The sequence below is a fragment of the Musa acuminata genome, chromosome BXJ2-11 (genome assembly GCF_036884655.1).
Source record: "Musa acuminata AAA Group cultivar baxijiao chromosome BXJ2-11, Cavendish_Baxijiao_AAA, whole genome shotgun sequence".
Lineage (NCBI taxonomy): Eukaryota > Viridiplantae > Streptophyta > Magnoliopsida > Zingiberales > Musaceae > Musa > Musa acuminata.
The window spans coordinates 6,651,718-6,679,662 of NC_088348.1; the positions used below are offsets into that span (position 1 = coordinate 6,651,718).

At 40.6% G+C, this 27,945-nt stretch overlaps 6 protein-coding genes across 19 annotated transcripts; 2 read left to right on the forward strand and 4 right to left on the reverse strand.

Moving 5' to 3' along the window:
• The first annotated feature begins 593 nt into the window (after positions 1–593).
• Positions 594–2,090, forward strand: LOC135627878 (WRKY transcription factor WRKY71-like). 2 transcript variants are annotated; one of them, XM_065134286.1, is made up of 5 exons: positions 594–821; positions 893–1,147; positions 1,218–1,334; positions 1,431–1,702; positions 1,784–2,090. In XM_065134286.1, the coding sequence occupies exons 1-5, from the start codon at positions 729–731 to the stop codon at positions 1,818–1,820; spliced, it is 774 nt and encodes a 257-aa protein (XP_064990358.1). In that variant the 5' UTR covers positions 594–728; the 3' UTR covers positions 1,821–2,090. The 2 variants fall into 2 exon arrangements, with proteins under 2 accessions (XP_064990358.1, XP_064990359.1); XM_065134287.1 differs by having other exon boundaries at positions 694–821; positions 883–1,147.
• A 353-nt stretch (positions 2,091–2,443) lies between these two features.
• LOC135627876 (two-component response regulator ORR24-like) lies at positions 2,444–9,204 on the reverse strand. Of its 2 annotated transcripts, XR_010492723.1 has the most exons (7): positions 8,536–9,204; positions 8,094–8,246; positions 7,467–7,865; positions 7,236–7,312; positions 5,546–6,805; positions 3,610–3,792; positions 2,444–2,696 (listed from the first exon to the last, which is right to left on the reverse strand). XR_010492723.1 is itself a non-coding variant. In XM_065134283.1 (6 exons), exons 1-6 carry the CDS (start codon positions 8,660–8,662, stop codon positions 2,625–2,627), a joined length of 2,088 nt encoding a protein of 695 aa, XP_064990355.1. In that variant the 5' UTR covers positions 8,663–9,204; the 3' UTR covers positions 2,444–2,624. The 2 variants fall into 2 exon arrangements, 1 of the variants encoding a protein (XP_064990355.1); XM_065134283.1 differs by lacking the exon at positions 3,610–3,792.
• A 5,599-nt stretch (positions 9,205–14,803) lies between these two features.
• On the reverse strand, positions 14,804–15,421 carry LOC135627880 (mitochondrial import receptor subunit TOM9-2-like). The gene has a single exon (XM_065134299.1). It carries the CDS (start codon positions 15,352–15,354, stop codon positions 15,007–15,009), a length of 348 nt encoding a protein of 115 aa, XP_064990371.1. The 5' UTR covers positions 15,355–15,421; the 3' UTR covers positions 14,804–15,006.
• On the reverse strand, positions 14,804–19,276 carry LOC135627879 (uncharacterized). Of its 9 annotated transcripts, XR_010492724.1 has the most exons (7): positions 19,066–19,271; positions 18,499–18,629; positions 17,773–17,975; positions 17,458–17,646; positions 16,688–16,747; positions 16,143–16,390; positions 14,804–16,054 (listed from the first exon to the last, which is right to left on the reverse strand). XR_010492724.1 is itself a non-coding variant. In XM_065134296.1 (6 exons), the coding sequence occupies exons 2-6, from the start codon at positions 18,590–18,592 to the stop codon at positions 16,250–16,252; spliced, it is 633 nt and encodes a 210-aa protein (XP_064990368.1). In that variant the 5' UTR covers positions 18,593–18,629; positions 19,066–19,276; the 3' UTR covers positions 16,065–16,249. The 9 variants fall into 9 exon arrangements, 8 of the variants coding, with proteins under 8 accessions (XP_064990368.1, XP_064990362.1, XP_064990367.1 ...); XM_065134296.1 differs by lacking the exon at positions 14,804–16,054 and having other exon boundaries at positions 16,065–16,390; positions 17,458–17,592; positions 19,066–19,276; XM_065134290.1 differs by lacking the exon at positions 14,804–16,054 and having other exon boundaries at positions 16,065–16,390; positions 19,099–19,272.
• Positions 19,277–19,732: 456 nt separating this feature from the next.
• On the forward strand, positions 19,733–22,203 carry LOC135582442 (LOB domain-containing protein 15-like). 2 transcript variants are annotated; one of them, XM_065134298.1, is made up of 3 exons: positions 19,733–20,188; positions 20,290–20,536; positions 20,627–22,202. In XM_065134298.1, the coding sequence occupies exons 1-3, from the start codon at positions 20,175–20,177 to the stop codon at positions 21,014–21,016; spliced, it is 651 nt and encodes a 216-aa protein (XP_064990370.1). In that variant the 5' UTR covers positions 19,733–20,174; the 3' UTR covers positions 21,017–22,202. The 2 variants fall into 2 exon arrangements, with proteins under 2 accessions (XP_064990370.1, XP_064990369.1); XM_065134297.1 differs by lacking the exon at positions 19,733–20,188 and having other exon boundaries at positions 20,195–20,536; positions 20,627–22,203.
• A 1,012-nt stretch (positions 22,204–23,215) lies between these two features.
• On the reverse strand, positions 23,216–27,226 carry LOC103970703 (pentatricopeptide repeat-containing protein At3g09040, mitochondrial). 3 transcript variants are annotated; one of them, XM_009384594.3, is made up of 4 exons: positions 26,631–27,226; positions 24,178–26,525; positions 23,912–24,049; positions 23,216–23,804 (listed from the first exon to the last, which is right to left on the reverse strand). In XM_009384594.3, exons 1-2 carry the CDS (start codon positions 27,079–27,081, stop codon positions 24,658–24,660), a joined length of 2,319 nt encoding a protein of 772 aa, XP_009382869.2. In that variant the 5' UTR covers positions 27,082–27,226; the 3' UTR covers positions 23,216–23,804; positions 23,912–24,049; positions 24,178–24,657. The 3 variants fall into 3 exon arrangements, with proteins under 3 accessions (XP_009382869.2, XP_018675728.2, XP_018675727.2); XM_018820183.2 differs by having other exon boundaries at positions 24,221–27,226; XM_018820182.2 differs by having other exon boundaries at positions 24,178–27,226.
• Between the last annotated feature and the right edge of the window lie 719 nt (positions 27,227–27,945).

Genomic DNA, 27,945 nt, shown 5'->3' on the forward strand with positions numbered 1-27,945 from the left:
GATTATCATATACCTTTCTCGTTTCTGATCTTATAAAATTTTAATTCACTCTCGAGGTTAGATTAATCTGTTATATTTTTTTTTCTAAAAAATATAAAAATAATTAAATTTATTTATCATTTAAAAATATTTAAAAAATGTGATAAATTAGTTGACAATACAAGTTATTATAAATCATTTTGATGCGTAAAAGGTATATCAATAAATATACAGGAACCCAAAAAAAACGTGCTCTAATCCACGTGGCGGAAGGTCCAACGATCACCGACCGGGGGCCCCGCCCAATGCTTTTTTGCAGCACGTGCTTTTTTAGCACGTGTTATTTTTTTCTGACCTTTTCCGCTTCTTCTCACCCACTTGACCCCTGCCGTGTTCCGCGGGTCCCACCCGTGTCTTTTATTCTAGCACGTGGGTTTAATTTTGGTGTGCGAGTGCGTCGGCTGCTTGCTCTTGTAGCTTTTTCTTCTTCTTCGCCTTCCTCCTCCGGTCCCATCACCGTCCACTATTTCGAAGAAGCACGAGGCAAAGATAAGTATCCTCATCATCTCATTCCTAAATAAGACACCATCAAGAATCCACATCTCAATACTACTACGCAGGCAGGCAAGTCTCATACCTGAAGAAGACAAGCTCTCTCTCTGTCTCTCTCAATCTACCACTGTATATATAAGTGTGTATATATATATATATAGCTTCAAATCAAGGGGAGGCTTACCAGTCGGCAAATCATGGACCTGACGTCCTCCGTGGATCTCGATCTCACCATCGGCTCCCTTCGGTTCGACGGCGAGAAGCTCTCCGTGGAAGAAAATAAGAAGGAGGTGAGTCAGCATCTTCATGTTCGTCAGTAGTCGATAAAGATCTGATTTGGTTGCTCTTAAGTCCGGTGAAGGCATTGGAGGCCGAGCTCGGCCGCGCCAACGAGGAGAACAAGAGGCTGAAGGAGATGCTCTCGGACATGGCGGCCAGCTACAGCACGCTTCGGAGTCACATGACTGGGGTGGTGATGCCCAAGACCTCGTCATGCAAGAGGGACGATGCGAGGAGCAGCTCAAGCGAGGAGTCGTCCAAGCGGGTTAAGGAGGAAGAGCGTAAGCCGAAGGTTTCGAAGCTGTACGTTCTCACTGATCCATCGGATTCGAGCCTCGTGAGTTCCCCAAACTCCCTCACATGAACCTACGAGCTTCTCATTGCTGACTCGAATCGATCTTGTTTAGGTGGTCAAAGATGGGTATCAATGGCGGAAATATGGTCAGAAGGTAACCAGAGATAACCCATGCCCGAGAGCATACTTCAGGTGCTCGTTTGCCCCAGCTTGCTCTGTCAAGAAGAAGGTGATGGATGAATCCGGAGAAGAAATGAGAACTCCTCCCTCCATCAAAATGCTGTCTACTGATCTCGCTTGATGATATCGTGTTGTTGCCTTGCAGGTCCAGAGAAGCGCGGAGGACGCGTCCATGTTGGTTGCGACGTACGAGGGCGAGCACAGCCACGGCCAATCCTCTCGTCCTGAAGCTCCGGACGCATCAGGCCGCAGTGCTCCTGCACCACCGAGGCGGCCGCAGGAAGTAGAGCCGCCGAATCCGCAGCGCAGTTTGGTGGAGCAGATGGCTGTGTCCCTGACGAACAATCCAGATTTCAGAGCTGCTATGGCTGCTGCCATTTCCGGAAGGATGTCTGAGACATCTCCTCCTCCAACCAAGTAACAGCCTCATCGTTCCATGTGTCTTCTCCATGATGATGATGATGATGATGATAATGATGAAGAGCTGGAATGTTTCAGCAAGAGAAGATATTTCACTGTAAGATCGGTTTCCTGAGGAGGCGAGAAAGGGATGATGATGCTGAAAAGGAGGAGAATCACATCACACCAAAAGAAATCCTCATGGAAATGCTGTATTGATGCAGCATTTGAAGGATCGTTTCAACTGCAACAGTAGATATGAGAAAACATCATTGAGGTCATCTACTTGATCTAACCCTTCATGTGACTGTGATCAGAGAAGGCTATGTATTCCTGTGCTCAAACATTGTTGAAAGTTTCATATTGGATGCTTAATCTAATGGTTTGGGAGTAATGATGATTTCGATCTCAATCATTTCGATAATCTATCAATCAGTATATGGTGATACTTGGACCGATACGTACTGTGAAACCATAGACAGAGTAGCCACATCACAATCAATGAACTTGTAGAGATGAGTGGTAGATTGAGGAGAGACTCTGCTCTCAGCTTGCTTTGGGCAGTCGTTAGAGAGAGAAATGATGAACCAGCTACATTATAGCTCAGTCAATTCAATAACCAGATGAATGAAGGGAGAGTCAAACTAATACATTAAGAAGCTCAAAATTCTTAATGGCCATCTCAAGCCATCAAAGGGAAGAAGAAAAACAGTGGCAGGTAGGTCGAAGAGAACAAGAAAAGCATGCAGCAAGAACAGGTGAAAGACAATGGTCGGTATCATTATCCACCCAACATAACACACTCCTCAGCTACACTCATGTTCATCGTTCTAGGAAAAATAAATATTAAAGGATAAACAAGCTTGACCGTGTGTCGGTCGTAACAATGCCCTGCCTAAATTCCATCGATGATTGATGGAGATCGTTTGTGAAAAGACCTTCACATGCAAGTACCTAAAGCGTAGACATCACATCCCAAGTCCATATCCGCGAAAGCAATCTCGTCGCGCTCCTGAAAGGCAGAGAATTAAAAACAATTACACATCTGAAAATATCTTATTCTGGTATATAACATGATTAGATATAGCACCAAAAGATCTGAAATTGTCCACAAACCCAATTTACATACTGTTGTAGAAAGAAAAGACGAGAAAAATGGATTTGATGAATGACTAAAAGAGCATGGCCAAATTACTTCTACAAGATTTGTCGAGGAATCTGGGTAATTATGTCTGTCGAGGAATTGGGATTACAAGCTAGTATAAGAGACACAATCTTCCTCTTCCGATCCATTTCCTCCTACTTTAGATTACAGTACAAGACAATTTCAAGTTCTTTCCACTATTTCCTGTGTCTAAAAGATTTGAAAATTATGAGATGAATTTATGGGGTGTGACATGATTTGGAACCAATATAGGTAGTCAAACTGATGAAAAGATGTCCAAGAATACAAAATCTAAGAGTTCAATTGGTGCAGACAAAGGATAAGTATCTACATACACAGATGACCAAATTCACAAAAGCTACCAAATGTTCGCCATGTGCATAGGAAGAGATACAACCAGCAAGAGCTAGACAAGTGCATAGGAACTCAAATAGATAGGGAGTAAGCAAAGGGATAAAAACAAAGAAACAAGGGAGAGAAGTGCACATGGCGTAAAAAAAAGGATGCACAAAGCACCATTAACAGAATCGAGCCCCTAACCATGCAAACCTGTTACCTATTTGTCGAGCATGTCAAGTAGCTGAGCTTGTTCACCAAATCATTAATCTCAAGATATCACTTCGGTTCAAATAGGTGATTATTTTGTTTCTGGAGTGAAAGAAAAAAAACCAAATGTATGTTGAGTTCATCACCATCTATTATTAAATCCATCTTCATAATTGCTAGCAGAGAAAAATGAATATCTCTATTCAGAAATAACCTGTTCTTCATATTTGAGGCTCATAGTCTGCTTCATACAAAACCTGGTAGCAAAGACTTTCATAAATTGTGTCATATTCTGATAAATGATAACTCTCCATGTAACCCAAAATGCCCCATAAATGTTCCACATTCAGTTATTCTCTGCTTTAACTCAACAAACCCATTCCTAGAGTTATAGATTCTGTGAAAAGGAAAAAAAAGACAGTTAGTCCACTTGCTATGATTGGCAACTTGCGTTCTCACCGTCATGCAATAAAGATATCAGCAACATTCTGAGTGAAGATTGTTATGGAAATAGATGACAGACTGATGATCAGAAAAGAGATGTAGGACTATAAGAGGTTCCAATAATTGATGAATAGATAGAGATATTCATAGACCAGAGTTTTTTTCACAGGTGATATAGACATTTCCATCCTTTTATTGGATGCAAATCCATGACACTCCCTCTTTAGTTGAAAAACCCAAGCTTGCCCTAATGTATGTTGGTTTCAATAAACTAGTGGTTATTATCTATGGCCAAACAAACATAGGTAATATGTTTTACTTAAATGACAACAATGTCGCTGCTGATAACATTATCTTTTTTTAATTACTTACCTCAACAACAATCGCATCTTGAGATAGGCCATTTATGAACTTGATCTACCATGCCACAGCATATTCCAATTTTGAAGATCTAATTGTTTATATATTGTAGTGTTGTTAGTAGCCATCACCTATCCCAGTGTCCTTGAAAATAAACATACAATTGCCATATATTAATGCACATACACCTTCTTTTCCACTTCATCGGTTACCATATTATCTTTGTTTTTCTTCTTATGTTTGCTTTGTTCCTTCTTGTTTTCCTTTTTCTTTTTTTAAATTACTATAGGTAGTGCAGTTATAGTGATTTGATGAAGAAACTTGTTGGGAAATTATAAAAAAATGATCTAAATCTTATTGTAGTATGAATATTGTACTGCCCTGGTGTAGGTGGTATAGATTAAATATCCTGGCAATTGGCAATATGGAGTTGAAGGACAGCTGTAAAAGAGTAGTCTCAACAAGGTCATTTGACCCAAAAACAGTGAAGCAGCAAGTTCTTTTTTGCTTTCAGGAACATTAGATTGAGCTCTTATTGGAGTCAGTTATTTCCTAGGGTTTACATGCACAAACAGGGAAGAAATGTACAATTCAGTTGGCTCATCAAAGAAGAGTCACAGCTAAAAATACAGAAAATGGAAGAAGGGATATCGAGAATCAGCGAAAGGAAGAGAGTGGGAATTCTGGATGTCATGATACTAACTTTCAGTCAGAAGATTTCAGAATTACGAACACTTTAGATGTAGCTCCTGTCATTAGAGGGTATTCAAAAGGATGAAACTATTACTGTGTAATGACAAGGAAAGATAACCCTATCATAGGGATGCTTTATATTCAGAATCAGTCAGCTTTTTTCATGGGAGATGAGATATTCTATAGCTTACTATGTACATATACTAACATCTTTGAAGTAAATACATTCAGTAACTCATATTAGAAACATTTCATGCAAGGTGCCTATGCTCAGCAATAACACCGGCAAGTTGTTCTAAAATCCCCTTAGATATGGAAAAGACTAGAAGTTTAGATGCCTTATTCATCATCATCTTTCTAACCATCTCAAGGTGACTAGAACTTCATGACTGCTACATTTCACAAAAGAAAACTCCATGGATAGACAGTTCTGAATTCTGATGTGATTATGACATTCCTGAACCAGTGTCATAACCAAAGGGAAAGTGGTGTCTCACATATAATACCAACCGTGTAATGCTGATTGTAAACACCCTTCCATCTAGGTAATTGAACATTTGACTAATTTAGTCCATCTATACTAGCATTATCATAAAAATAAAGAAACAATAATACAAAAGATTGACTCAAGGGTAAAGGGAAAAGATACATACAGGTTTAATCATGGCATTCACGAGATCATCCAAGCTGCAACCAGCAGAATTTAGTCCACTCTGAAAACTTGTGGAGCCGTATTCACCCTTAAAATTCAGCTGACTCTCACTAGTTGGCTTATCAATCATGCAATTCTGTGTTATGAGTGGAGAACCAAAATTCACTTGGCCTATTGAATCAACATCCAAATTTTTATTAGAAAAGACAAATTCTGATGTCTGACACTGAGCAGTTGCATCAGTAATCCTAAGATTGGGCAATGAAGAACTTGAGGAAGCACTTGAAACGGCATTTGGATTAAATGTGTAATCCCATTTCTGCTGAGAGTTGCCTATTATATTGAAATTTGAGAACTTTGGATCTTTGTCAAGAGCTGTGGGCACTGAGCTCGCACTAAGCAAACGAACCTGGTTTACACCATTACTTGTAGTTGGATTACAAAGAGGTGCAACAGCCTTAATGTTTGGAGATTCATCAAGAGTCCTGGTGACTGGATGTGAAGTTACCGTAGAAATGTTTCTTCCAACATTACCAGGAGGTATATCATTATGATTATAAGGAGCAAGTATAGGCAAGGGATTTGCAGAATACTCAGTTGATGCAACAGCACCCTGCCATGAGCCATCACATCTACTGATACTGGAAAACTGAGAAGCATCTTGAAGATCAATCTCAAAAAGCTCTGAGCTCGAGGAAGGCATTCTAACTATTGAAAAATTGTCTAATCCTCCTGATTGATTGTGTTGCTTGTTAGCTTGCACTAATAGAGAATTGTTAGTAACATTAGGAAAAGAATTACTGCAAGGACCAGCAGCAAGTCCACTATCAGATAAGCTTGCAGGGAAGTGGCTTTTTGCTTCCTGCATTAACTTAGGTTGTGGAAATCGCTTTAACTCCAAAGCCGTGGGCACCCCCTGAAGCAAATTGACTTGATGATTTCCTTGTAAAGTGATCCCTGGTATCTTCCCTAAATCATTGCATGGATTGCTTGCATTTTTGTGTGCACCACCAAGCTGAACTGTCTGAGAAGGTAGTAGTGCATGCATTCCTAGCATAGGACTATTCATTCTACCAAACCCATTCTGTTGAAGGGATCCAAGGATTGGCAGTTGTTTTGATCCATTGATTGCACAGTAATTTCTGAGACCATTGAAAGAGGCCATATGAAGATAGGATGGATTTCTAACTCCGACAGCTGCAGTGATGCTAGCTTGATGGCCTGCCACTGCGCTGAGCCTTTTCAGATAGAGCCTATACTTCTGCAACCACAAAGATAGGAGAGTTAGAAGAGAAACAAACAGGCACGAGGAAGTGTGATTTTTTACAATACATATTCTGATCCATCAATTATGAGCTTGATTGCAGAGTAAAAGGGTCGGTATCAACATTCATATATACATATTCTGATCCATCAATTATGAGCTTGATTGCAAAGTAAAAGGGTTGGTATCAATATTCATATATATTTTAGGCATCCAAAACAGACTTTCTAATTAGATAATTAGATCGACTCGTGTAGATCCATCTTCAGGTTTCTGAGAACTAGGTTCATAAAGTGTTCACGACAGAAACCAGTGAGGAACCAAAACCAGGAGCAACTCTTAGTTTGGTAGCCTTTTACACAACCAGGACTTGTTAATAAAACTTACAATGAATCTTGTTTGTAATAATTTAAAGCAAGAAACATGCCTGTAGATGGCTTGCAACATTCTCCCTTGTTAGTTTTTCCACATTCATGAGATCAAGTATTTTCTTCGGTACAGCCTCTGCAAAAGGAAGAACAAGCGGAGAAATTATTTTTTAAGTAATTGCCAAGACAAGCAAATGTCAACAAAACATTTGTAAAGCACACGCCCATTTTATTTTATTTTTTCACCTTTATTAAAGAAAAGTAAAAATTATGGCTGAGACGATACTTACTGTCGACACCCAGTTGATTAACAGCAGCAACAAATTTCCTGTGCAGCTCAACAGTCCAAACAACCCTAGGCTTTTTCTGGGCAGACGGGTCTTCATTATCTAGCATGTTGTCTTCACTATCATCTTCATCCACTTCACTCTGATCCTTCCGTTTCTTGTTGATTTTTCCACTGTGATCAGCTGCCCCTTGGCCATCTTCGGACTTTGCAACTTGAGACTTTTGGCCATCCTCCCTACCGTCAGGATCGTTGTCGCATCGTCTTTCAAACTTCCTCCTCCTAATGACATGCTGCCATATGTTTCTCAGCTCCTCGATCCGCACAGGCTTCAGCAGATAGTCACAAGCTCCATGAGTGATTCCCTTCATCACAGTTTGGGTTTCACCATTTGCAGACAACACTACATCATAAGCTCAATTTTGTTCAGAAACCACTCACATCATCCAGTAACAATTAATTATTATTCTACATTTGATTTAACAGTATCAAATGTCACATATAAACATTGAGGGATGAATCATTCAGTTATAAAGGATAATCCCAGATGCAAAAGCATATACTACATGACAGCAAAAGGTTAGTCTCGATGGATAACCACAACCATCCAAAGAAAGTTTCTAAGACTTACTAATAACTGGCAGGTCCATCTCCAGGCCGACAAGCTCTAAGAGCTTGAAACCATCCATGTCCGGCATGTGGACGTCGCTGATAACCAGATCGAACCTGTCTCTGTTCTCCCTCAACAACTTCAATGCGGTGATCGCTTTATCAGTCGTCGTAACTGAAGAACACAGACAGACAAACACCCATGATTCCATAAGCTCCGGAACTTGTCCTCAGACTTAACAAGATTCAATTTTTTTTCTTCCAGGTAACACGAAGGACTAATCAAGAAAAGAAAACCAATATTTTCAAACAAAAAGTAGCAGAGAATTAGGTTTAAATGATAGGAAAGAAATAGCACGATCTAGAAACACGAGAAACAATTGTTCTCGAGAGGAAACGATATTCGATCGGATAAGAAGAATGCTCGAACGAAAAAGGAAAAAGATGCAAACTTTGGCACAAACCATTGTACTGGCAGCGGCGCAGCAGGGCCTCCAACAACCTGAGACATATGGGATCATCATCCACCGCAAGAACACGCATGCCCACGGGGAACTGATCTCTGGTCCCCATGCTTTCTTCAATAGTCATGCTCCCAAATCAACCCTTTGCCAACCCAGAGCAAGTCAAACAACACACTTATCCCAGGAACTGCAAGAACACCCCAAGGGACACACACTGCGGTCAAAGGTAGGAGGAGACGGCCAAGAACAGGGAGAGGGAAAGATGCAAACTTTGAAGAAAGATGTAAATAATTGGACGGTGTAGAGACAGAAAGGAGTGGACTTTGGACGCGCGCGCGCGCGAGAGAGAGAGAGAGAGAGAGAGAGAGAGAGAGGAAGTCAAATAGGGCAAGAAGGAATGGCAGAGGGTGGGAATCGGAGGAAGGAGAAGAGAGGGTGCTGCCTCAATTCATGCACCCATCAAAATGGGAACTTTCCTTTCTTCCTCATTTGGAGGCTCACTCCTTTTTGGCCTTATCTCCACTTTGCCATGAATGAGCACCAACGATAGGCGTCGATGAAATCTTGCAGGGGCTGAGATCTATGAAAACTATGGTAGAGATCAGACCACCTTCTTGTCCTCACATCAACTTTTGGCTGCCTTTCTTCCTAATGCATATGTGCAGTAAGTAGTCTTGCCATGGATAAATATGTTGCTTCTTCTTCTTCTCATTTAGTTTGCTAAGACGATCTCAGCTTTCTCTTTGATAGCGACTTTTGTTAGTTAGTTTCCTTAATTCTTTTTTTTGTTTTAAAAAAATAAAGAAAAATCAAAATCTTTATCGACTAAACTACTTAAGTCTTCAATTAAAAATAAATAATATTTTTTTTATAAAATAATAATAATAATAATAAATATATATATACATCATAAATTAATATTTTTATATACTAATTCTTTGTAATATTGGGCGTAACATAATTCGATTAAGACGAGCATTGTGGGGGATGGTTTCATTCGACCCCAAACCTTTCCTAATATTGGGTTCATGACATCTTTGTAAGAGTCGCTTGCTTGCAGTGGAAGTGGGCGGCCCCCACCTCATGGCGCCAACCAATGTCTCTTCTGCTTCGGTGGGTGAATGCCACCAACATCGCAATGGTGGAGATATATCTATATATGCAAGTGTTTGTCTCATGTTGGCCAAGACGAAGAAAGGCTCATCGAGAAGCCTCATGTGTGCGATGTAGTGTTGTGCGTGGACAGGGCGTAACTGATCCGATAACATGAAATGGATCCGTAACTGATCCGATAACATGAAATCGTAATTGTCGCCGAGTTGTGGTGGCATTATTACCGTAAGCTCGATCGTGCGGCTGAAGTTGACGCTGCTCTTGAGGAGGCGATCGGACGGTCGTGCCGTCATCCTCTCCGGCGTGTGGATGACAGCTAATGACCCGTGACGACGCGTTGCGCGAGACCACTGGCCGTCGCTTGTGGGACCCACGACGCTTCGGGCCTTCTTTCTCCCCACTAAAGATAACTTAATTTTCGCTTTTCTTTTATTATTATTTTATAAGGCCTTTATAAGCAACCCATTTTTTTATTAGTAGCATTTTTATTATCATATACAAGAATCCTATTTGGGTGATTTGCCAAAAAAAAAAATTAAATTAAATTTTTAATATTAAATTTAATATTATACATTAAGTAAAACATGTAAATCTATTCAGAAACAATTGTAATGATGTAATCTAAACATTTTGAAAACAAGAGAGGCTTTAATATTAAAGATAAATTAAGAAAAAATAAAAAGAGGTCATTTTATGGCAACTCAAACCCACAATTAGCTCAATTTAAAAAAGCTAATTAAGCTAAAATCGCTATGCATAGAATATGGTAAGTGTTATTAGGCTTTACACACTCTATAAGTGTTATTAGTAATAAGATCATGATCATATAGGCTAATTATATAGTATCCTCTATAATTACATTTTTTTTTTATATTTTACTTTTTATATTAAAACAATCATATTAAGATCTTTATATTTACGAAAGTAAAATATTTAATCTTATTATTTTAATAAAAAAAATTAATTATATAAAATTATCGATTTTAATATTTTATTTTTGTAAATATAAAGATACTAATATAACTTTTAAAAATATAAAGATCAAAAAATTAAAAATAATATATAATTAGCTCCGTGACCATAGCACCTTTGCTTTCCATCCTTTGGAAAGGATAAACCGATTGACATCGGTATTGACAGCGCAAAGCTCCCATCTTCAGCACACTTTCATGTATTCAACGCCCCAAAGCTCGGTGGCTTTCTCAAAATCGTGACCGCAACACCTTTGCATGGCGTAATTTTAGTCAGGTGGTGCTTAGGTAATCATTTCGGACCCAAAGATGGCACGAATCACGACGCGAGTTAGCACCATAACAAATGGCGAAGGGTGTGCGCATCGAACCTCTCTCATCCCTTAGTATATAAAAGCCCTTTAGATCTTTGGAAGGGGTGGAGGAGGATCTTATCATGCCTTCTTTTTTATTATTGTGTGGCAATGGGCCCAATTCTATGTCTCTATTGTTGCAACGAGGAGAGAGAGTTATAGCGAAGAGGAAAGCTTGGCATGTTTTCATGTTGTTGTTGAAAGCAAATGAATTGTTTAATATGTAAATTAATGTCTCATGGCTGGATTTTATATTATGGTGATTGTTTTATCTTTGTGGTGACTGAGTGTTTACTTTGTCTTCTTATGTTGGGAAATTTTATTTCCTTATTTTTTGTTAGAAATTTATTCATACATACATATATATATATATATATATATATATATATATATATATATATATATATATATATATATATATATAATGATTTTATAATTTCTCTAACTTTAAGTTAGAATTTATATATGGTTGATATTATAATTAATATCCATATATTGAAACTTCAACTAACATCCATAACCTCCAAAAAATACAACATAATTATCCCTTCTAAATTAGCATATATATATATATATATATATATATATATATATATATATATATATATACACACACACACACACACTCCTAAAAAGAAAGAACTAATAGTTGATTAAAAAATAAAGAAAAAGTAGTAAATTAACTCTATATGTTGATAAAGGGCATTTAGGTAATTAAAAGAAAAGAAAAAAACCTCAATGGCAACCATGATTGGTAATAGTTAACTTGAGTTTAAAGTGGTAAGGATGGAGGATTGCAATATTTAAAGTGATACATACATATGTAACATTATATTTGAAGGGATGTATATATAAGTGAGTGTGTGTGTTATGTAAAAATATGAAGGGGCAAATAAAATATGCTTATTTCCAACTGGAAAGGATAGATATGCAGAACAAACACCAAAGTAAGAACAAACATACATGGCTCCCTTGCTACCATGTGCTGCACATACTTTCCAAGAGATTCCCAAGTCCAGCTTCTTTCTCTATCTACTGCAGCCACCACCAAGTTGGGTACTTCAATCTCTTTTTTCTTTTATAGGAATTAAATTGTTCTGTTCCTCCTGTTCGAATGACTCTTACTAACATTCGGGATAGCTCTTCTCTCACGGCCATGAAGAATTCGAATTCGATGAGCTCACACAGCACACTTGATCCATAGAATTAGATGAGCTTTGAGGCTGATCCGTGGAGCTTATGCTGGTTATTACACTTGAAGACATCAGAGAAACTTTTGAGATGCTGCTTGCGCTGTCTCTTACACGATTGCATTTTCTTTTTTTCTCTGTCTCTTTCTCTGAGAAGATCCAATGGGTTGAAGCTTTGACAACAAGCAGGATGATGCTGTGCTGTGCTCAGTTGGGCTTAGCGTATGTATTGTATGCTTTGTTGTCGGAGTTGTCTTTGGAGAACACAGCAAGTCCTTCACATGTAACCAACCCTGCAAGTCGATCTACCAAAGCAAACTTGTGGCTTTGTCTAATCAAAGTTAGTAGTCAAACCTGTGACAGGTGTAGTGGTTGCTGCCATCAGTTTAATATTTGATCCATGCATCACTGACCCACCACCGCATTATAACAAATGTGCAACGAGTCCTTCACATGACATTTAGTATAATGTCATCATACAAGTAGATTTGTTTCTTCTTTTACTTCCTTGTCCCCTTTAGATCATTTTGTCCATGCAAAGTTGATTGCATAATCCCAAATAACACTGTTTAGATTTAATCTAATGAAAATAGTTTATACTTAAAAAGACATCTCTAAGCAGCAACTATGGTGGAAAGGCACCGGTAACCGACCACCCATCCAACGGAAACCCAGTGGTGACTTCATGCCGTGATGAGTCTCTAGTCTCTATCTACATAGAGGTCTTTCATACCTAAATCCTCTCATCTCATCGTGTCTTAATACTAAGTTGGTCCGATACCATTTGATATCAGCAAATCTCGATTCATTTAAGATGATAACATCGTGGTTAAGTCTTCATGTTGCAATACATGAAGATCTAATATGAATTTGTGATAACTCTGGACCTAAAATTATCATCCTACAGATGATGACATTGTGATGCTTACCTTTTTTTACATGCATGCAATTTTGATAATGATTGTTGGGCTATTTCAAGTGTGTGTTGCATATTTGCTTCCCCTTTTTATACACTCTGAAGCATACAACAGTGACTGTAACAGTTGAAATCCTTTTGTGTAGCCCTCTCTTGTCCTTTCTCACTATCAATAGGTTCTCTTCCCTTCCCTGATCTTTCTACTCCCAAGTATTCCTTCCATCACCCTTCCACTATAATTTCTGCCACTATAAGAACAAGTCTGTTTACTGCTAGTAAAGTGATTCATTCAGCTTTCTTTTCTTTCCTTTTACAACTAAAGATAAACAGTATATTAGCAGCAATCATACTATTATTTTGTGTCATCAACTACAATTTCTGTGCTTTGGAGAACAGCCAAGACTGAATAGATTGGACCACCATGATGGTATGTGTTCTTAAGACACATGACTAGCTACATTAGAAAGGTAACAATGAAATCAATTCACCCACAGCACTGAGGATGAGAGGTAGGAAGTGTGAAGTTGAGCATGAAGAGTTCAAAGATAAGATTAACAAAAAGTATTAAATCATAAGAATAGATGGTGAAAACATTTATTGATGAAATAAAGACTTGGGGTTTGCTAACCAACCAGAGGAAGAATCTGAACCCAAAAATCCTGAACTCATTATCGCTAATAATATGTCCGAGGTTGCAGAAAAAGATTCTGAAGCTACAAACTGGAAGTGTTGGAGAAAATTAGAAACAAAAGATGTGATCACAAAGTATTCCAACATGAAAGAGCCTATGTTACACCAACCGACACAGGAAAGACCTGAAATCGTCTTTAAAAACCTCATGATACTCAAACTTAATTTCCAAATAGGATTTCTACCTTTGAAACAAGAAATCTGAACACTTCTAGGGCTACTTCAAAAGAATCAAAAAATCACAACGGAATTTAAGTGAATATATATATAAACCCTAATCCGATGAATCATAGCTCATTAATTGGCTTTCTTAACTACTTAGCTCAGTCAAGCCTACAGCTCATATGACTCGATCTAAACCTAATGTAGGCACACTCTCTATTAAAGATCCATCAGATGGAACTTGTATGAATAAGAGATAACATCACACAGTAGATGAGGGATCAAAACCGGTTAACAAACAAAGAAAAGAAAAGAAAAAGTATATCAAACTGGTGAACACTCTAGACAGACAACGTAGTTAACCGAAGCTATTGAGTAATTCAGAGTGCAGAAAAAACAGTGGTTGGAGAAAGATATCTGGCAGTATTTCCTGATAATAATGATTAAAACAAGGCATTTGTTATTAGCCATCAGTCAAAGCAGTAACAATCGTCAGAATCAAGCAATTAGGATAGGCAAAGATCAAAGACACCAAGAAAGCATTCGTGACCAAGTGACATGAGCCACAAAAAAAGGCATAGAAGAGGCCTCGTTTATTCGTAACGATGCTATCCTTATAAGGACTTCTTTCAAATGATTTGTATATCCATGCCTACTAAAATCTAAGGTAGAGTGGTAAAGGATTTCAACACCAAACTTCAAGTATCTGCTTACAAGAAGATGCATGCAGGTAAATTGTTGATGCATCAAAAATTGACATTGATCCCTTTTAGCAATGTACAGGTAACCACCAAAGATTCAGTTAATTCTGTAGTCCGCATACCATTGCTAAAAAAGCATATAAGATGATTCTCCAACATAATTGCATCATCATGAAACCAAGATGAATATTTTGATTCAAAAAGAAAGAGAAATTTACCAGTTCCTAACAAAACCCTAATTCATCAAACCGACACATGATAGTTCCTTATTTCCAAGACAAGAAGATGACCGCCGACCTAAGCCCCAAGAAGAAGCATATGATCCGCAGCGGAGATCAAGGGGGGCGAGATCGGGCGCTGACCTGATCGTCGTGTTCACTTGGCGGGGGCCGCGGAGGCGTAGGGCTGAGGCGGCGTGGGGGTGCCGAGGAGGGTGGACTGTTGCATCTCGAGCTCGTTGAGCTGCTGCTCGCGGTCCATCTCGATGATGAGGGGGACGACGAGGACGAGAAAAGTGGTGCCGGCGATCCAGGCGGCCTTGCCGGTGCTCCGGAGGAGCTTCTTCGCCACGGTGCCGGTCTCGGCGGCGGCCGCCTTCCCCCGGGCGACGATCCAGGACTGCGAGATCGAGCTCGACACGCGGGCCAGGACGCCCTCGCTGGCGCCGTCGGCGACGCCCCGCCGCGGAAGCGAAGCCCTTCGACTCGAAGAAGACGACGACATACTACGATTCCTTCGGCTTCGGTTCGCGAGAACAGGCGGGGAGCGGCGGCTCGACCTAAAGAGGTCGGGCTGTTCGTTGCCTGATCGGATTTCTATCGGCTGATCGGATCCACGCGTACCCGATCCGTTTATGGATCGATGGGAACATGATATCATGGGATGGTGGAGCCGAATTCCATGCCCAACTCTAATCGGGTCGGATCCGACCCGAGCCGGAGGAGGTGGGAGTTGACGGTCAAAATAAGTCACATAGGAAGACTGTGTTGATATTTAATAGAAGATACACATGATATTGAAGTAATGATCCAGACTGACTTTGTCAGACACAATGTCAGATTAAAAAAAATATTATATATATATATATATATATATGTTTGTTTTAATAATAATAATAATTTATGAGAGGGTAAAAATATGCAATGAATATGCTATCATTTACAAGTCGATGAATTTGTATGGGTTAGATTAGCTGAAAGGAAATTTAGGACACATTTATACCAGTCAATATGGATGGAAATCTGTTTTTGTCTAACATGGAGAAAGACTCATACCCTTCTCCGTATAATAAGTGGCCTTCTAATGTAGCCAAGGAGTATAGCTTGAAACAACCTCATTTGTTGTGCTTCTCAATACTTTGGATCTGTATCTTCAGTAGATGAACAATCAAGCCTCGTGAGATGGATGCAAACCCAGGTCACAACTAGAAGAGATAGACAAAAACAAGTTTAGTGAAATAGAAAACTGAAGGTTGCATCCCAAACATACAGCTTACAACTGAATAGACAGACAATTATCTTTGATAATCGGTTAGCTGGGTCCATGCATCTTCATGATTTATCATTTCACATTTTCTCCATGTGGGTACGTTGTGTGCAGTATCATGCTATAAGGATGTTTATGCCACCAAGGCAGTGCTGACGAGTTCTGCTTGGCTGGTCTTGCATGCGTGCATGGCAGCACAAACATCTGTGCTCTCTAGGAATTTTTCGCCGTCGACCAGTATCAGAGGGCCATAGTGGAGGACCATCTTCTTACACTGTTCAGTGAAGAGGAGAAAGGATAAACAAGTAACAAGTTTATTCAGTTAAGATGATTGGAAAACCAGATATAGGCGTGATGTCCATATGAAAGCTAGTGAATGACAAGATCTAGTCAAGTACCATGAGAGAGAGATGCTGATCTATCAAAGTGAAATTCCGAAACTTTCATGTGTTGAAATAAAAATACTAGGTTGGTCACAATACATGACCATTATTTCAAGTCATACATGTTGATTTATACTGCAGGTACCTTTTCTAAACCTCTTACAAGCGTTTAGTGACTGAAAGCTTACCTCTTGGACATAATTCTCCACCTTGTTGCATTCCTGAAGTAGCATTTTAATCACCTCGAACTGTCAATTTATTAAAACATTAATATTTAGTTAGCATTTGGAGGTATTAAAAAAACTATAATTTGGAATTTTGCAGTATAGTATTAATCTGACAGGGTATCATATGCCAATACCACTGTGACTGACCAGACACCAGCATGGAACAATTTTTTTTCAGATGCGACAATTGGTATTGGACTAGCAAGATACCAGATTAGCATTTTGAACCTTGGCATATAAAACAGAGAATCTAGCAACAAAAGCCATAGTGGAAATTTCTTACAAGTCTAGGTGCGTTTGTGTCATGTTATGTGAGGGACGATAGTGCAAACATGTAAAAAAGGAAAAAGAAAGAACTCATCCAGTACCAGGGGGCTTGCATGAATTTGTAGTATGAAAAAGAGTCATTTGCTACATGCAAACAGATCACAAAAGCATGATATAAATATTTGTGTACTGTTAAAATATACTCGTCCCCTGTTGAAGAAATGATATTGAGTCCAAATGCTATTTCAATTAATCTGATGAAATAATACCGGCATTTGATGTAAATTTAGGCAATTTATCATTAAAAAAATCCTTACAGTAACAGTTGCTAGTCAAAGAAGTTTATTCAAAAATGATTTTATTACCATAATCTCCACTCTGGTATTGCGGACACAGGGTAGAATGAAATGAAGAAGCAAATGGAGTTGGAACAACAAAACTGACACAAAAAGTCCCTCAATTACCTGTGTGTCAGGATCTTGCAGTTTCATAAGTAGTTTAGCAACAACACCATGACACAGAGAGCAGGCATCATCACTCTTGACAGATAATCTCTCCTGACAAAGACTGAACTTTGTGCAGAACTCCTCCGGATGTATCTTAGAGATCTCAACAAAGAAAAGTGAGGCATAGTAGTCGACCAACAGAATGCACTGCCAGAAAATGTGATGCAAGCCAAAAAGGAATCAACTATCATGACCACATAAGCAATGAAAAACTTCCAACTGGTCAGGAAATTCTAACCTGCAACAATTTCTACTCATGACATCAAGAATTACCTGATCCTTGAAAGGCTTCAGCTCGGAACATGCTTGATGAAGTGTCTCAATTATCTCAGTTTGAGTCTTGTTTTCTCCAAGATATTGGGTAGCCTGTGCAGTAAAGTTCTCACACAACTTGCACAGTTGATCATAGCCCTCGTCTACTTTGGCTACTTTACTCTGGCTTTGAGGTCTCTCGATGCCTGCTTCTGTGATGGGAACTGTCAGATAAAGATTACTGTTTTCCTTTTTTAGAAGCTACAACCAATTCAACTTTTACAAGTCATAGGCGTTTGGCAGTAGATAACTGCTGGAAAGCAAAAAAGGTAGCTTAGGAAATCCAATCATATAAAGGTCTGCTCTCAATCAAAATCTTAAAAACACAAAACAACAGAGTAAGCGTAAGTAATGCTGAATGAAAAAGCTTCATGAACAAAAATGGTTTTACTATGGCCGATTCCTAATCTTATCATCGGTCAGAAAACTTTGCATACAGAACCTGTTACAACATAATTCTAAGCTCCCATTGGGCTATAATTCTATCTGCAAGTTCTTCATGTACGACTCTTATGTTTCACAGTACAAAGAAAAAAAATTCAATACCAATTTAAATCTCTTGCTCAACAAAATTACATGAATGTCTACCAGTAGTGTTTATAAGACTGGCAAAAAGAAAAATGAGAGTAGAAAAGACCAAATGTTATCTGCAATAAAACAAAGGGAAAGTGTATCATCATGCCATACCCATAATATCAAAATTGTTCAAACTTCTGGCATCAGCACTTGCCCAGCTCATAACAAGTACAAGAAGAAGGAAGAACCCCTCTCTCAAAGCCATCGATCTTGTCTATAACCAAATGCACCTGATACAAAACCTGATAACCGAGTTATAAGTACCATTAAACAGTTCAATTCCATGCCGACAAGACCACAAAAAGCAGCACGTTAGCAATGTCTATAACCAAATGCACCTGATAACCGAGTTATAAGTATCATTAAACAGTCCAATTCCATGCCGAAACGACCACAAAAAGCAGCTCGTTAGCAAACCCTAGTGAATTTCTCATCGGCCCCTTTAAGCCAACTCATATGCCAAATTCCCAGTGGAAGTCACCAATTCATGCCTCAATTACGGTGATTTACTTAAATCAATAAGAATTAGAAGCAACAAACGAATTTCATCGGATGAAAGTAGAAACAAACACAGCAAAAGACGAAAAAAAAGGGACGAAATTAGAACTCCAATCGTAAATTAATCAATAATACATCAGGTATAACGAGACGAAGAGGGGCAACAGGGTGGGGAATCACCGGTCCGCTCGATCAGATGAGGAGAGGACGTACGAGAAGAGCGAAGAAGGTTTCTTGGCGGCGGCTGCTCCGCTTCTATCTTCCCTCTCCGATCCGAGTTCTTGACGGGGATCGAAGGAGAGAAGCGGACAGGCCGTCGAGGGGCGATCGCGAGCACGTCCTCCGATCGGGACGGAACACGAAGCACAATATGGAAACGGAACAGCGGTGCAAATCCGTATTCGACTCGTATCACAACAGGTTTATAATTCTCGTGTCCCTTAAGAGGCAGCAAACATGGATAACGGCCTCTAATCTTTGCACAAATGTAGCGGGGACCGCTGTCCACTGCAGATCGGAAGATCCTAACCGTTGAAAACTGTAAGCTATCTGTTTGCTGATCCCCACGCTGAGCCTATAACCCGCCTCGTTAGTGGAGAAAGATTCTGGACCCACGTGGACCCCATGGTAACTATCCTCCGAACACCTTCTGTCCAAGTAATCACCGTCTAATAAACCGGCCGGGTCGATCGAAAAGATTAGAGATAATCAAATTATTTATCGGTTCGGTTCGACTGCAGGAATCGGATTGAACCAAATCCAATAGATTGGGTTCTATGAAATATTGCCTCTCTTATCATATTGCGTCTGTAGCAATCATTCTGAATTCAATGCATGTGTCTTTTTGGTATACCAATTCCTTTTACAGAGAGTGCTTCCAAGCTAATCGTATGTCTCTATTCATTCCACAGAAAGAGATGGAAGAGACCTCTCAAAAGCTGAGCATCTGAGACTTTTCCTTTGGTTTCTTACAGAAGTCAACGTCGGAGGTGGCATGACAGATTAAGCACACCTCTCTCTCTCTCTCCTCATAAGCAGAAACATCAGCAGCTGCAACCAAACAAGAAGCCAGCAGTCCTTGTTCTCACCATAATCTCACTGTTGTCTTCCCTTTACGTATCTATCTATGATTTAAGCTTCGGTCCAGTGTCCTCTAATACCTCGCTTCCAAGTACTCCTTCCTTTGCTCATATTCCACCTTTGTGCTCTCACATTCCCCTTTCTCTTTGCCTCCATTCTTCTTCCTCCCTGTCCCCAACTCCATAGCCAGCGCAAAGGAGCATGCCTCAATGTCCACACCAAGGTGAGCAGAATAGGAGAGGGGAGAATGAGCCTCCTTCTTCAAGAATCTTGCACTAGAAATTGATGGTGTTCTTGTTGTTGGTTTATGCCGTTGCACTTCAGGGAGAGGATGGAAGAGGTCGGCAAGAAGATCAAAAGAGAAGCTGACGGCATCACCGATCGGATCGGCAGGCAAGTAGGCCCCGTCGGAACCCTAAACACCATCACCCCATGCGCCGCATGCAAGCTCCTGCGGCGGCGGTGCGCTCAGGACTGCCCCTTCTCTCCTTACTTCTCGCCTCACGAGCCTCAGAAGTTTGCCCTGGTGCATAAAGTCTTCGGTGCAAGCAACGTCTCCAAGATGCTAATGGTTGGTCACAGCCAGCTTCTTCTCTTCCTGCTCATGTCTCTGCAGGTTCTTATGCAAACCCTGTGTGTTGTTGTCGTCGTCGTCAAGCAGGAAGTTCCCGAGCCCCAGAGAGCTGATGCAGCCAACAGCCTTGTGTACGAGGCGAACCTAAGGCTCAGAGATCCCGTGTACGGGTGCATGGGGGCGATCTCGGCGTTGCAGCAGCAAGTCCAGGCCTTGGAGGCGGAGCTGCAAGCGGTGAGGGCTGAGATCTTGAAACACAAGTACGGGCAAGCAGGTGGTAACATCATCCCCACCTCTCACGCTGCTTTGCTTCCTCCGTCGGCGGCGGTGTCTGTGGCTGCACCACCACCTGTGCCATTGCCATCGCTGTCTCCGGTGACCGACGCCGCCTCCTCTTCCAACTACACTTCCCTTCCTTCCAGCTCCACCAACTACAGCTCCATTACCACGAACCACAATGTCGCATACTTCGGCTGAGATTGCTTGGCACATGCATTGGAGAGAGGTAACATCGTATTGTTGTCGAAGGGTGATCCCAAGTGAGGGGCTTCAATTATCCCTTTTGTATTATGTTAATTTCTGCTGCCAATCCATTCTTGACTAGGTTACTGCATAACTGATGCAGCTCCATTATGAACACTAAGCTTTACTGTTCTTCTCATTTTGGTGGGAGATGAGATGTGGATCTATGCTTGGAATAGTGTCGAGTAGGTTAGATCACGAGCTTTCCCCCCACATGTCAAGAGTACAGAAGTGGTCTTCTGCTAGGAACAGCTGGTCATGGAATCCAAGCTTTAACAAGATAAACAATCTTTTTTCCTTCTTTCTGTCAATGGTTCTTCTTCAATGAACAAGTGGAACAGGGCCTTCTCACATGTTTGTCTGTACCTTTAACTCTCCCTCTCTCAAATCCCAGGGGGGACAGGAAGTATGCTTGATGGATCCTCCCTATGCGAGAGAGAATAGAAGCTTGTGAGAATTTGGTCATGTGGCTAACCCACTCACACTGGGAATCTTCACAGCTAACCTGACCTCATACTCAGAAAGGTCATCCTCTTTGATGTATCAACATGGAGGAGTAGGTTTTGATCTATCATTCTCGGCAAAACCCAAGTCTCTCATCCTGTGATGGAACTGTTGCCTGGTTGGTCAATGGGATTTGCCAGCTACTTGAATTCTAAAACCAGGTGTGTTTCCTTGGCTTGCAGACTTCCACAAGCACAACTAAAATACTCATGGGGAACTGTGACTTCACAGTCTCCTAGCTTTCCCATCCTTCCTTGCATTCTTCTCCTTCCACTGGTAACCCTAATATATTCTCACAAGGGGTTCTACTGATGTGATGGGATTTGGTCCACCGCCATGGTTGCTTCAGTTTGTCGCATCAGGACCTGTCTTCACTCTCAATACACCAGCAGCAACAGTTAGACTCTGCAACAATATTAAACCATGTCATGTTCTTAATTTGTGTTCAAGATAACAGCTCACTCCTCATGCAGCAAAGTTTGAAATGTAGACTTGAAGCCACAGAAATCAATGGCTTTGTTTGGGTTGTAGGTTGTGAAGACTTTGTGGATGTTCTGTAGGGTGTGGTGTAGTGCAAGCTATTGTCCTTTATATTCATTATATATGTACTGTTTTCACTTAATCAAAGAGAAAGGAAGGGTTTCATCAACCACATTGTTAAATCGTTGGGCAACACATGGAGATTTTAAATCATGCCTCCACTGCATCAGCATTTATGTGAGGCATTGACTTTTCAGGGAGTTAATAGTGCCTACAAAGGATTCAGATGACATATATAACCAGAACTATACTTGTTTGACCTTAATTTCATCCAGATATTTAGTAAATATTGTAAGAGTATTTGCATTGATTGTGCACATATCACTGGAAGTAATTTCTTGTAACTTTTCTTTTGTGGAACATGTGTTCACAAATTATTCAGTGTTTCATGACAGAAGTCAATGCAGCTTCAAGCTACCTGAGGAAGAGAATCCCTAGGTTCATTTGAAGCCACTTCTGAATGAATTCTTTAGGTCAAAGAAAACCAGAGTTGGATACCTAAATCTTTGGTGCATTTACCCTAGAAAACAATATTTAGAGAGGAAAAGATCTCCAAATAATATGGCTTAGTATATTACCAACATCTCAAGGACAAAGATGAGAGACAGTAGTAGTAGAGTTTGCTATGTTCACCTTGGTGAGAGGAGTTCGTAGAGCAGGTGGCGATGAGTGAATCAGTGGATCCTCCATTGAAGAGCTGCTGTTCTGAGTGCAACAGGCCCTTCTTGTTCACCAAATACCTGAAATATATATTACATCTCTGTAGTCATTGGAATGATACCCTTGGCAAAAAAATTAGGGTAGACATACCTGCTTTGTTGTGTTTGCTGATAGTTTCAGATCCCCCTTGCTGAATGAAGAACACCACACTCATATTCCAAGAATAATGGGAAGAGTAAGAGTTCATTTATGACAATCAGATGCAAGTTCATCCAAATATACATTCTTCTTCACAACATGGTGACTTAGAACTGCAGTCTTCTCTCTGGTAAAGCTGGATGTGCCATTCATCAAGATTGATCCATCACAACACTCTTTGCAGTCATTGAGGACATCATTTTTCCGTTATTCTAAGCAGTTCAAAAAAGATAACTCATATAACCTTGGAGATGAAAAAAATGGATTCTTATAGCTACATTAATTAACTTGTAAGCCTCATATTATATTCTATGCAGAAGAGAATAATCAACATAAATAAGCTTCGGAATGGATTGTTAGGTCATGTGTTATTGTCCAACCTTTTTGAGGTTATCAAAAGTTTAGTTCTTCCAACTCCAACTAGGAACTGACCCTATAGATCCTGTGATGCATATAAAGCGAAGGATGGAAGATACAAGGTATGGCTCCTAATCGATCTTGCATTAACAGAGAAGTCATGGAAATTTGAGATTAGTGAAAGCACTGCATTTCGTCAACAAGCTCAGGCGCTTTGCTCAACTGCAGTAGTGCATGGTGACTTCTATTTGCACGTCGCCCAAACTTGGAAGCTTCTTCAGCTGCATTAGCTGCCTTCAATCATGTGTTTTATAATGCTTGGTGTCTTAACATCTTGATTTACTTTGCAGTCTGTTGTTACTCGATCAGAGTGGATATGGCATTTGACATTGCTAGCTCAGTTTCACTGCATGCTTGAAGGGACTCCCAGTTATGGTGGATCGACAAAGAAGTACATCCTTTTGACTGCTTTTCTTCTATCTTCCTGACATGGTGCACAGAAAAATCAAAGAAAACGATCTGATGAGTACCTGCAATGGACACTGCCGAAGAATTTGACAGTAAGATGTACCTTAGTGTTAAGTAATTTACCTTTTGGCCAGTTGCAGGAGAGAGTGCAGCCCAAAGAATGATCTCTCTTGGCATGTCCAAATATATGACATTAGAGGCCAAAGAAATCCTAGCACTTGGAAGTGGGGATATGGTGAGGACAGCAGAAACATCTTAAATCTTGCATAAGAAGGAATATAGGAATATGTCAATGCAAGTCTAAAGAGTCAGTAAATTCTGCTTCCAGAATCTAATCAAAACACATAAAATGATTGCTAAAATTCCTAGGAATGATCTAAATCACCTACATGTCTTATCGGCATTGGGTGAAGACAAAGGATTGAGGCAAACCTTCGTAATCACCGTTTTGGCAAACTTTCCCAAGTATCTTTTGTTTGGCTGGTGCAAGGGACACCAACTTAGAGACTTTGCAAGAGACTTTAAATTCTAGTCTCTTTTGTCTTCAAAGCTAATTACCATTGAATAGGCATCCTCTTGTTGAAGATCCAGCCATCAGCTGATTCCTAAGCTTTTTACATCAGCTAAGAATATACATGGGGAAGTAATGTTCTGCAGGCAACTTGTTCACTGTTATAGCAGTGTCTCTGACACCAGTTGATCAACCTCACGACCAAGAGCATCTTTTATTAACTTCAACTGATAACTTTAACATATGAAGGTAAAAAGTTCCATAAGCTGCTCCTTTGCAAAATTCACCTCTAATGACATCTCTGAAACACTGAATCCACATGATTGTTTGCAATAATTTGATTAATCAGACCTGTGGCTTAGGTGGAAATTATACTATATCCACATGCCTTCTGAATTCTGTTCATTTCCATTTTGATCCTCATTCTTTCAGCATCCTTCCATTTTTCATCTCCTGCATATACATTTGCCATTAATGCATAGGCACTGTCATTATCTGGCACTAACTTAAGGATCCGTTCAGCAGCCAATTCCCCCATCTCTTTATTCCCATAACTACGACATCCACTTAATAGTGATATCCAGATAGAAGGCCAAGGTTCAAAAGGCATGCTCTCAATGACATCTTTAGCCTTTTCAAGAAGTCCATTTCGTGCAAAAAGATCAACCAAGCAGGCAAAATTACCTTTCGAAGGTGACATCCCATAAACATTGCTTATGGATTCAAACACAAATCGCCCTTGATCCACTAGACCCAGATGACTACAAGCTGCAATAACTGCTACAAATGTGGCTTGGGTAGGATACGAATTAGCATATTTCATTTGTTCAAAGATTTCAATGGCTTCTATTATGAGGCCATGATGTGCAAAAGCAGCGATCATGGTATTAAAGAGGATGGCGTCAATACAATCTCTTGAGATGTTCTCAAAGACCTTCTTAGAGCTTGCAATGTCTCCACACTTTGCATAGGCATCTATGATAGCACTTGCTACACATAAATGCTTCCCAAATCCTCTCTTGATTATATGTGCATGAATGCATGTGGATTGGTCAAGCAAAGCAATATTAGCACACGCATTTAGAGCACAAGACAAGATGACATCATCTGGCTTTTCACCTGAATCTCTCAAGCAATTTAGAAATGAGAGGGCTTCACTGCTGAAGCCAAGTTTTAGAAATGCAGAAATCATGGCCCCCCAAGACACCAAATCCAATGTTCTAATATCTTGGAAAATCTTAAAACAGGATGTAACCGATCCAAAACTAGCATAAGCATTAATCATTGAACTGCATACAGAGCAACACGAATCAAAACCCAACTTGATGATTCTGGCATGGATCTGCTTACCTGTGTCCTGATGTTGGATCCCCTGACAAGCACCCAAGACGTTTGAGTATGTGAATTCATCTGCTTCAATATCTGATTCAATCAAGCTGCAAAATAGTTGCAAGGCCTTTATGCCATACCCATTTAAGTTGTACCCTGCAATCATCTCGTTGCATAGGATGATATTCCTAGAAGGGTGACTAACGAACAAAAGATCAGCACTGTCCATCAAACTGCATCTGGAGAACATGTTTATCAGTGAGTTGACAACCAAGTCATAATGGAAGTATCCAAGATGGTAGGCAAAGCAGCAGAACTGAAGCCCCAGCAGAAGACCATCTGTTGCACCACAAAGCCTGATTATAATGGAGAAAGTAACATGGTCTGGTCTAAAACCAGCTAATAACATACTAGAGAACAAATTCACAACTTCACTCACATCCTCCTCTTTGGCAAGGCCAGAAATTACTGTGTTCCAGGAAGAATTGTCTTTATCCAGTACATGGTAGAAGACATTTAAAGCAGAGTTCTTCCTGCCAGTTCTGAAGTACATATCAATAAGAGAATTCATCACAATGGTATTTGATTCAAACTCATTTCGCACAATCAAGCAATGAACTTGTTGCCCATAATTCAAATCCCCCGTCACTATGCACCCTTTCAAAGCACTAATGTAAGTAACCTGGTCAGGAATCAGCCCCTTCCGGATCACAAAAACTAAACATTGTATCACATTGTGGCTATAGCCATTTAGTGCATACCCCTCAATGATTGCATTCCAACAAGCCAAGTCTGGCTCATCTATACTCTCAAAAACAAGCTCCGCATCTTCAATGTTCCTGCACTTAGCATGCATCCAGAGCAGCGCACTACCGACAAATCGGTTTGTGTCCAGTCCTAGCTTCAAAGCAACACAATGAAGAGAAAAGCCAAATTTGATTTGGTCAATGATTGCACATGCACTCAAGACACTAGCAAGAGCGAACTCGTTAGGAATGAAACCTGATCTCATCATCTCCATATATAACCCTAGACCCATCTCAAGCTTATTGTTATTGACCGATCCCGATATCATGGAGGTCCAAGAAACGAGGTTCTTGTCAGTCATTTCATCGAACAAGTTGGATGCACGATCCAAAGCCTTACATTTGCAGTACATGGTCAGCAGGTTATTCTGGGAGTAGGTGTCCGGGGAGAACCCGGACTTGATGACCTGGGCATGGATCTGGGATCCCAGGATGGACGAGTTGGTCCGCCAGGAGAGAGTTAGAGCATGAGAGAGGGTCTTTTGGTCCTTCCGAGCATAGAGGTCGGAGATTGGCACAGGGATGCGATGCGGATGACTGGTTGAGCACGAACGGGCACGGAATGAGGAAGAGAGTTGGAGCGATTTGGTTGTGGAGAGCGAGAATGGATTGTAATTCGAGGGTAAACAAATCCTGATCGCTCTCATTGCAGGAGAAGGTTGACAGAGGTCTCATGACCGAGGCAACTAACGCGCTCGGGAGGGGAGAGAGAGAGAGAGCCCAATACCTTCCCGCCGAACTTACCTAACTCGTGCTTCCATAGAAGATGTGGGGCCCGCAGAAGCGAGAGAGATAGAGTCAGACCGAGCTCGACGACTTCTCCTCCACCCAACTTTCTTTATCTCGTGGTGATTCGGTGCAAGATGTGGGACCCGCCGACGGGAGAGAGAGAAAGCCGAACGCCTACCGCGACCCAAATTTCTTGTCTCGTGTCGATTTGATGCAAGATATGGGGCCCGCAGAAAGGAATCAGAGAATGAGAGCGACCCGCAAAGCGATACCCACCCACCTTTCTTATCTCGTGTTGATTCGACGCAAGATGTGGGGCCCACAGAAAGGAAAGAGCGACAGACGGAGTGAGCGACGCGTGCCGCGCCCAAGTTTCTTATCTCGTGGGGATTCGATAGATAATGTGGGGCCCCCATAAAGGGGGAGAGAGCGAGAGAGATCGAAACGCCTTCTCCCGCCAGGCTTACTTCTCCCCTGTTGATTCGAGAGAAGACGTGGGACCCTCTGAAGGGAGAGAAAGAAAGAGAGAGAGAGAGAGAGCGCAACCCCTTCCCACCCGACGATCACACAGCCACTTCCCCACCTCGTGATTATTCGAATGAAGATGTGGGTCCCATAACGCTTCTCGGATCAAGTGTGGAGGGTACGACGAGAGTAAGTTGCGTCTGGTGACCGATATTGCCAGTGTAGGAGAGGACAGAGACAAGGAACATAGTTTTTGGGGGTCTGAGGGTACCATAAAAATGTTATGTGTGCGTGCCGATAAGTAGTTCAAAAATATA

What these genes read in the sequence shown, in the direction of transcription:
- LOC135627878 (XM_065134286.1), top strand. Translation starts at nt 729, where the DNA reads ATGGACCTGACGTCCTCCGTGGATCTCGATCTCACCATCGGCTCCCTT. An exon ending in TGGAAGAAAATAAGAAGGAG is followed by an intron (nt 822 to 892) that starts GTGAGTCAGCAT and finishes AGTCCGGTGAAG; the next exon opens with GCATTGGAGGCCGAGCTCGG. An exon ending in CTTGCTCTGTCAAGAAGAAG is followed by an intron (nt 1,335 to 1,430) that starts GTGATGGATGAA and finishes GTTGCCTTGCAG; the next exon opens with GTCCAGAGAAGCGCGGAGGA.
- LOC135627876 (XM_065134283.1), bottom strand. Translation starts at nt 8,662, where the DNA reads ATGACTATTGAAGAAAGCATGGGGACCAGAGATCAGTTCCCCGTGGGC. An exon ending in GATGGACCTGCCAGTTATTA is followed by an intron (nt 7,866 to 8,093) that starts GTAAGTCTTAGA and finishes CTTATGATGTAG; the next exon opens with TGTTGTCTGCAAATGGTGAA. An exon ending in ATGTTGCAAGCCATCTACAG is followed by an intron (nt 6,806 to 7,235) that starts GCATGTTTCTTG and finishes TTGTGGTTGCAG; the next exon opens with AAGTATAGGCTCTATCTGAA.
- LOC135627880 (XM_065134299.1), bottom strand. Translation starts at nt 15,354, where the DNA reads ATGTCGTCGTCTTCTTCGAGTCGAAGGGCTTCGCTTCCGCGGCGGGGC.
- LOC135627879 (XM_065134290.1), bottom strand. Translation starts at nt 18,592, where the DNA reads ATGGCTTTGAGAGAGGGGTTCTTCCTTCTTCTTGTACTTGTTATGAGC. An exon ending in GAACAATTTTGATATTATGG is followed by an intron (nt 17,976 to 18,498) that starts GTATGGCATGAT and finishes TTTATCTGACAG; the next exon opens with TTCCCATCACAGAAGCAGGC. An exon ending in TGAAGCCTTTCAAGGATCAG is followed by an intron (nt 17,647 to 17,772) that starts GTAATTCTTGAT and finishes ATTTTCTGGCAG; the next exon opens with TGCATTCTGTTGGTCGACTA.
- LOC135582442 (XM_065134297.1), top strand. Translation starts at nt 20,273, where the DNA reads ATGCCGTTGCACTTCAGGGAGAGGATGGAAGAGGTCGGCAAGAAGATC. An exon ending in ACGTCTCCAAGATGCTAATG is followed by an intron (nt 20,537 to 20,626) that starts GTTGGTCACAGC and finishes GTCGTCAAGCAG; the next exon opens with GAAGTTCCCGAGCCCCAGAG.
- LOC103970703 (XM_018820183.2), bottom strand. Translation starts at nt 27,081, where the DNA reads ATGAGAGCGATCAGGATTTGTTTACCCTCGAATTACAATCCATTCTCG.